The 8,055-nt window shown below is 58.1% G+C and overlaps 1 protein-coding gene across 1 annotated transcript; it reads right to left on the bottom strand.

The window, feature by feature from the left end:
- Positions 1 to 1,635: 1,635 nt before the first annotated feature.
- On the bottom strand, positions 1,636 to 6,589 carry MCL1 (MCL1 apoptosis regulator, BCL2 family member). Its single transcript, XM_075176141.1, has 3 exons — positions 5,949 to 6,589; positions 3,899 to 4,146; positions 1,636 to 3,414 (listed from the first exon to the last, which is right to left on the bottom strand). The coding sequence occupies exons 1-3, from the start codon at positions 6,568 to 6,570 to the stop codon at positions 3,298 to 3,300; spliced, it is 987 nt and encodes a 328-aa protein (XP_075032242.1). The 5' UTR covers positions 6,571 to 6,589; the 3' UTR covers positions 1,636 to 3,297.
- Between the last annotated feature and the right edge of the window lie 1,466 nt (positions 6,590 to 8,055).

Genomic DNA, 8,055 nt, shown 5'->3' with positions numbered 1-8,055 from the left:
GCCCCTAATGCAAGATTGGGGCCACCGAGCCAGAAATGGGCAGGAATTGGGGTTTTTTGCCTAGCCAGGGGATTTTCTGCATTTGCATGTGACCCCCCGCCACCCATGAGCGACATCAATGCAAGCTTTCCAATGCCCTCCCCGCAGAGGCAGCAGGGCCGGATCCTGGTTCAGCCCCGTTTGGTGCAGAGGAGGCAGCAGGAGGGGAGGGTGCTGCTTTTCCAACACTTCCCTCCTGCCATGGGGCAGCACCCAAAAGCCCAGCCGATGGTGAGAAATGCCCACCTGCCCTCTTTCCCAGGAGCCCCAGAGCAAAGGGGAACCCCAAATCAGGCAGCCTGGATGCTGAAAATGCCCCTAACCTGCAACGCCCCCACACACCATCAGACACAGCGGCTGCTTTAACTCCCCCCCACACCCTCTTATTTACACAAAAGGTTCAGAGAAGTCGAAGCCGGCTTCTGCGAAAAGCCCTCACTGGAGCGGAAGAGGAAGCCCCTGGTTTATCGGCACCGAGCCAGGCATTATCGCAGCACTGCGGCTTCCAGGAAGCACCAGCAGTCCCGACTCCCTCCGTGCCCACCAGCACCTTTGCATATTTCCATGGCAAAGGCCCAGCTTTGCATGAGGGCCCCGGGGGACCGAACAGGCCCAAAATAGCCTGCAAAGACACAGCATAAAAAAACAAACAAAAAAAAAAAACGAAAAAAAAAAGAACATTTTGCAGTATCTGCACAGCAGGGCTGAGCCGCCAGCTTGTTTTCCGTAGCGAGGGCCTCGGCAGCACTGCAGGAAGCTGTCACCTCTCCCCTGCCTTGCCCCATCTGCAGTAAGGCTTGACAGCCCACGGGGCTGGAGCCACCAGCAGTTTTTGGAGCAGGGAAGTGCTTTGGCCCCTCGGGGGATTTTCCAACCAAGGCTCCCACAGCAGAGCTGGTCCCGGCAGGAGGAAGCTGTTCATCAAACCACTGCCTGAGCAAGGTCTGCCCCTAGCTGGGCTGCGCCCTCCGGCCCCGGGCAGGCCACACACTTCCTCCATCCCCGACCTGCAGGAATCGAAATTTAGGGTCCGCGGGGCAGGGAGCAGTCTGGGGGAGCAGGGTACCCCTAAAGAGGCCTCCTCGGCAACTGCAACGCCAGCTTGCTCTGCCCAGGCAAAGGAGGGACAAGATTAACGCTAGATGACCGAAGCCACACAGTGTCTCCCCCCCACTTAGAAGGGGTGAGGAGCAGGGCTCCAGGAAAAGTCCCCTCTCCTTGAGGCTGCAGGCCCCTGCCTTACTGATGCAGAGGGTGACAAGCCCCAGGCACAGGCACCCGGAAAGCCACAGCGTGCTTTGGGGCGCTGCAACGAAAGGCACTGAGCACAAGGCGCTTCGTGGACTTTCCCCACCCACGTAAGTGGTGAAGGAGAAGAGTGTCTCAGCATGGAGCAGCTTCGGGGAGCCCCGACAGGTGACAGAAGACACCCAGAGCAGTTTTCCACAGCCCGCAGGGGCTTTCTAATAACCAAGAGGCTGTGGGGCGCCCCACAGGCAGCATCCATGCTAACAGGCCCACATCAGCAAAGCAGAGCAGGAGCATTCAGCACATCAGCATCTTGTTACAGGAAACGGTAAGTTTTATACTAGAGGATTGAGAACAAAAGACATTTATTGACAAAACCAAGTGCTTGTTCAGCAAACAAGCAGGCCTGACAATAGCACCATCTTTCAGCTCTCCACTCTTCCATCGGGCATCACTTGAGCTGCAGGTCAAGCACCGTGGACAAGGATGTTCCTCGCTGTGCACGACCCGGTCCCACAGAGTAGAGCTCCCCAAGAACCAACCGATCCACAGTCAGAGGCACGAGGCAGACGAGCGCTGCAAGCCCACCGAGAAGCAACGCTACCAGCTGGGGACCAGGGACCGAGCCCAGGGCCGGCACCGACGGACTCGCACAAGCTGCAGATCTGAGCCGACGAGTTTTATTCTGCTCCAGAACGTTTACATTCAAACATCAGCTTCATTCCATTCATGGCTTAGAGCATCAAAATGAAAGGAAGACAAGGAAGTGACCGATACCGACTTCCACAGCTCCCCACCCACTAGAAGGGCTAGAAAAACCAAAAAGATTAAAATAAACAGAAACATTAATTGTTGCCAGCAAGCCATGGGCACAATGAGAGTCCACCAGGCCACTGATCCTTGCTACACTCCATGGCAATGTTGCTCAAGTACATCAGAGAAAGGCTCGCTTGGAGTCAAGGCAGGAGAAGGCTTCGCCACAAAAATGCTACTTCACATGAGGAATGAAGTACAGTGCACCCATAAGCAGTTCTACCACATTCAAAATTCCCCCTTTTTGTATCATTAGCTCTGTAAAAATGTACATATTCTACAGATTTATAGATATTTACAGGTTCTCTACAGCCTCCCCACCCCATGTGGGGTTTTACATACTTACAAATGCACTCCCTATTTTTAAATTGCCTGTGTGTGGTGAGTCGCATCGGTGTAGCCAAGATCAGCCAGACAGGCCAATGCAGCCACGCCGCAGCTGGCTGTGGTTACTACCCCAAGCCCCGCCTCACCCCCCCAGCCCCAACGCTCCTCTGCCTGCTCAGTGACCTGGCTGAAGCCCTGCGGGGAGGGAAGGGGCCGTGCAGGGCTCCAGCACCCATGTTCTGGCAGCGGGTTGTGCATCTTGGCTGCTGGCACATCTCTACTGCTTCCAGAGGGTGGATGCACGCAGCACCGGCAGCGGCCGAAGGCCCGTTTGCCAGCACACCCGGGGGCAGACGCAGGCTCGCACAACGCCAGCATTCAATGCTTCTGCTCCAACAGAAAAGCCACAAGTTTAGGCAGGACACCAGCAGCAGAAGATGCTATTTCCAGAAACCTACAACCACAAGCCTGAAACATCTGCTCCACGCACAGCCGCCGTGCCAAGCTCAGGAGGCTTCAGTCCAGACAAGAGCTGCTGGTGCTCACTGGCTTGCTGCTAAGCAGATCAGTTCCCTCCGGGATAAAACTGAAGCAGTCCACTTGAGCTTTCTGTCACCATCCTCTTGAAGGAAGCAGAATATCAACTCTTCCACTTTCTGTTCCCAAAGCAATAAATCCTCATCGGTAGCCACAATCTGACCGGATCACACCTTCCTTCTTAGGAAAGGATTGCTCAGAGGATGCCTAGATATTCTCCTTGGGTCACTCAAGTCCAGCTTCATAAGTACTCACAGGAGGAAGCGATCAGCTCACCAGCCCCAAACAGAGCCAGTCCACCCAGAGTTTTGTCCCTCTGCAGCATACCTTGGCTCACCGGATCATGTAGGCCAAGCTTGCTCCCAGTCCAGCCACGCCTGCAAACGCCATCAGTATGTTTCTGATGCTGCCTTCTAGGTCCTCGACTCGAAAGAAGTCAACAAAGCCCTCCTAGGAGAAAGAAGAGAAAATCATTTCCCCGCCAGCCACCCTTCTTTGGCAGGAAGGCTTGGAAAGCCTTTTTCCCTGGCTTTCCCTGGTGGGATACAGCCCACCCAGCACATCCACCGAGTGCGCTCCCCCAGACCCATTACAGCCAAGCCTGCCCCACAGAGGCGGCAATCAGGAGACAGCACCAAAGCAGCTGTGGACCAAGCTCAGCACACCCAGGACTGACTCGGCTTTGGAACACTGCCCCCTCCACACTGGGCTGGGGCACATTTTTAGGTCAAGACTGCTTCAGGCAGCTCGTTGTAAGGAGCTCCTGAAACACCACAACTCCGGCTAGATGTTTCAGACTGTGGTTTTAACTGGAGCAGTGAGTCATCTCTGTGCTTTGCTGACACATGTGGTTGTCAGTGAGCAGGTCACAGAAATAGGAAAATATTGGATTGTTCTGAAAAGTTCGCAGTGTTTGGGACAGGCAGTGACTCACCCAGCCTCCCTGGCTCATTAGCCACTCGCGCTTAGATGAGACGAGCGCATCCGTGATGATCCCTGCCAGTGAGCTGATGCACTTCTCCTGATTTATGCTTTTCAGGTGTTTCGCAACAAAGGCACCAAACGAGATGAGCGTCACCACTCGACCCCAGTTTGTTACTCCATCACTGAACACGTGGGCAGCCACTTCACACACTGACTGCAGATCTTCCTCTTTCTGGATTTCCAGCTTCCGAAGCATTCCTGCAAGAGATGCTGGTTTAGAGGCAGGCACACGACACAGAATAGCCCACAAGGTCACCAGTGAGAAGATGCAGCCACCACACTCTAGGTCCAAAAGCTGTAAGAGTCACTGCCGAGTATCAGTGATGGAGAGCAAGTACCTGCTTGCTTCTGTGGAGGGCTCTGCTGCTCAGTCACCTGGGTCAGACAAAAACCAGCCCATAACCCACTTCTAGTTCCTTCCTCCCCACCTCGGGCACAGCTGCTGTCTCTGTGCACATCACACTCCCCTATCTCACAAGGGCTTTAACGCCCGACCACGTCAGAACCACAGCACATAAGTCGGTTTGCAGCATGGTGCGAGCCCTGCCCCTCGAGCCGAAACGAAGGAAAGTCACCTCTGGCCAGGCAGATGTGTCGCCATTTTATTAATGTGGTTTTAGTGACTGGAACAACAGAATTCCCCAGTTTGGCCTGCAGTGCCCCCTCATGAATAAGCAAATAAGACAAGCCTTTATGAAACCGAAAGGCGTTGCTTGTTGTTGCTCAAACTAACAGGAAGCCAGTTCCTGTTCTGCACACACGAAGGTAACCATCCCTACAAAAGCCACAGATACCAACGCCAGCTCACGTTGGTCTGAACATTCCTCCCAAGCGTAGCTCATTCAACGAGCACGTCCGCTGATCTGGCCAGGGTAACTGAACCCACAGTCTTTCACATCAGCACAGCTAAGGACACAAGGAAGAAACTGAACATAAAAAAAAACCAAACAAATGAAAAAAACCCCCTAGAATATCCTCCTGCAAGAAAGAAGGCATTTCATCACATGCCATCTCAGAAGGAAATGCAGACACTACCCTTCTGTGCCCGGCACCATCCTGATCTGGGATCAGACATGGTGCAGTGTGCCGAAAGCAGTCCCAGCACAAGTCCCGAGGCCAGGAGCTTGGCTCCACCACCCCAACAGCTCAGGCTAGCCCCAAAACAGCTCGTTTCTGAGTTACAAGAAACCAGGTCAAAATGGTTGGTTCTCACTTCCAGTCCGTCCCCAGGACACTCTGCAAGGAGGACACCTGCTCATCCAAGCCCAGGCACTGGGCTTCAAGTTTCTATGACTATTCTAGGACTTATCAGAAGCAGGCAAAATACATTAAAATAGTTATGACCCGAGCACATTGTCCGGGAGAGGAGTTTAAAATCCTAATCTTTGAACGCTTAGGATTATTTGCATGTAGTCATGCCGAGCAAAGCAGGATACAAGGAGGAACTGGGGCTAATCTGTAACTAGATTATCTCCTATGCACACGTTACTAGCAGTTTCTCCAGCTCCCAGTCGAACAAAGTTCAGTTTCATTTTTAATCACTTCTCAGCTGTCTTAACTCCCTCGAAACCAGGGCCACATCCCATCCGGTAAATGACCCGGCCGAGAGCTCAGGCACCTCCCCCGCCCTTGCTTGGGGGTGGGGTGGGAGTGGCGCAGAGGCCTTGCTCCAGCCCCAAGGGCCGGCTCCGGCCTAGGCCTCTCCCAGCCTGCAGCCCACCCACCTTGAGGGCCCACACACAGGGCAGAGGGAGCAGACATGGGGGCACGATCTCCCAGGGACCCACATCCCTGTGCCCCTCTCTTCGAGGGGCAAGCCCCCAAAAACCCCCAGGGCTCCACACGGGCAAGGGACGGGACTGGGGCCTGTAACTCGCCTCCCGTGGCCTCGCGCCCTCCTGCCCAGGCGGGCCCACAGCAGGGCCCGAGGCGCCTCCACACCACACACCGCCCGTTCCCCGCCCTCCGCGCCCGCCAGGGAGGAGCCGGCCGCCGCTCACCCTGGAAGGCGAGCTCGTGCTTCTGCATGACGCCGTCGCCAACCCTCCTTAGCGTCTCCAGCGCCTTCTCCATCACGGCATCGCCCGATCCGCCGGGCCGGCCGGGCCCGCCCAGCAGCCCCGGGAAGAGCTTCTTGGCGCCGGGCTCGGCCTCGCCCGCCGCCTCCCGCAGGTAGCGGCTGATGAGCTCCAGCGAGTCCTGCCGCAGCCCATCGGGTAGCTCCGGCGGCCCGGGCGGCGTGCCGGGCAGCGAGTCCCCCGCCGGGCCGCGCTCGGCCTCAGGCTCGCAGCCGTCCAGCTCCTCCTCGGGGCTCCACAGCGCGCCCGGCCGCGCCGCGGGGGGCAGCGCCGCGCAGGGGGCCACGCCGCAGCCAATCAGCGCGCGGGGGGCTACGGCCGGGCCAATCAGCGCGCGGGGTACCTCAGGGCGACCGGCGGCAGCCCAGGCCCCCGCGGAGCCAATCAGGGCCCGGGGTACCTCAGCGGCGGCGGCCGCGCCGGGGGCTGCGGCAGGCGGCGGCGGCGGGGCTGGGCGCCCTCCCGGCGAGGCGGGCGCCAGGGCCGGGCCGCCGCCGCAGTAGAGGTTGAAGCCGATGACGGCGTTCCGCTTCGCGGCGAACATGGCGCCTAGCACGCACCGGCCCCGAGCTGCGCGGGCGTGAGCGTCGCTGCCTTTTATATGGCGGCGGTGACGCGAGCGCGGGGCGCGGCGGGGGCGGGGCGAGGTCGCGCCGGTTCCGCTTCCGGCTCCGCTTCCGGCCTCGCCCCACCGAGGGAACGGCGTCATGGGGGCGGGGGGCACGCCTCGCCTGGGCGCCGCTTTTTGGGGCGAAAAAGAGCGAAACAGTCGCCGCCTCCGCGGAGGGGCGTCCCCTCCGCCGGGCCTTGTCTGGGCCTTGCTGCGCCCCACGGCACCGACGCCCTCCCCCCCACCGCAGGCCTTGCCAGGCCCCACACGGGGTTACCACCCACCCCCGGTGCTGCCGGGCCCTGCTGTGGGCCCCCGGCCCTTGGCCCCGTGCAGGGTACCTCCGTGCTGGTACCGCCCCCCCAGCACCACCAGACCCTGCCACAGCCTCCCCCAGCCCTAGCAGGCCCTGCCATGCCCCCCACAGCACCACGGGTGCTGCAGTGCCCCGAGTGCCCCTGTCAAAGCTGCCTCCCCCCCGCCAGCACGGGGCACGCAGTCCTCACAGCCTGCACCATTTTCCGAGGGGCTGCGTGTCCCTCCCCTGCCTCAGCCCGTTTTCTTTCTGTTTTTTGCAATACAAAGCATCCCCCAGCAAGGCCCTGAGCGTGCAGCCAGCGGGACTGAAGCCCTGGTGCACACAGGGAGCCAAAATGCCCTTGGTGGTGTACACCTAAAGGGCTGCTTGGAAGTGGGGAGTGTGATGTGCTCTGGTGAGATCCCCCCTGGGGCACCGCGTCCAGCTCAGGAGTCCTCAGTACAGGAAAGACATGGACATGTTGGAGCAGGTCCAGAGGAAGCCACAAAAATGATCAGAGAGATGGAACACCTCTGCTATGAGGAAAGGCTGAGAGAGTTGGGGTGGTTCAGCCTGGAGAAGGCTTCGGGTAGTCCTTATTGCAGCCTTCCAATACTTAAAGGGGGCTTATAAGAAAGATGGGGACAGACTTTTTAGTAGGGCCTGTAGTGATAGGGCAAGGGGGAATGGTTTTACACTAAGGGGAGATTCAGACTAGATCTAAGGAAGAAATGTTTTACGCTGAGGGTGGTGAGACACTGGCACGGGTTGCCCAGAGAGGTGCTCGATGCCCCATCCCTGGGAACATTCACGGGGCTCTGAGCAACCTGATCTAGTGGAAGATGTCCCTGCCCACAGCAGGGGGGTTGGACTAGATGGCCTTTAAAGGTCCCTTCCAACCCAAACCATTCTATGATTCTATGTCGCTTCCCACCCGCTCAGCATTTTACCTGGATCTGTCTGGTTAAAGCCTTCTCTGACTTTGGCTCGCTTAGCTGGACATTCATGGGGAGCTGCCCTGTTTCCTCCAGTCATCAGTGCGTTGCCTCAAGTCTCTCCCGTTACTCGCAGCCTCCTGGTGTCCACTGGCTCCGCGAGGGCTGTGGCGTCACGAAGCAGGA

This window comes from Calonectris borealis, chromosome 29 (assembly GCF_964195595.1).
Source record: "Calonectris borealis chromosome 29, bCalBor7.hap1.2, whole genome shotgun sequence".
In the NCBI taxonomy this organism is placed as follows: Eukaryota; Metazoa; Chordata; class Aves; order Procellariiformes; family Procellariidae; genus Calonectris; species Calonectris borealis.
This window is presented reverse-complemented; position numbering and strand designations above follow the sequence as displayed.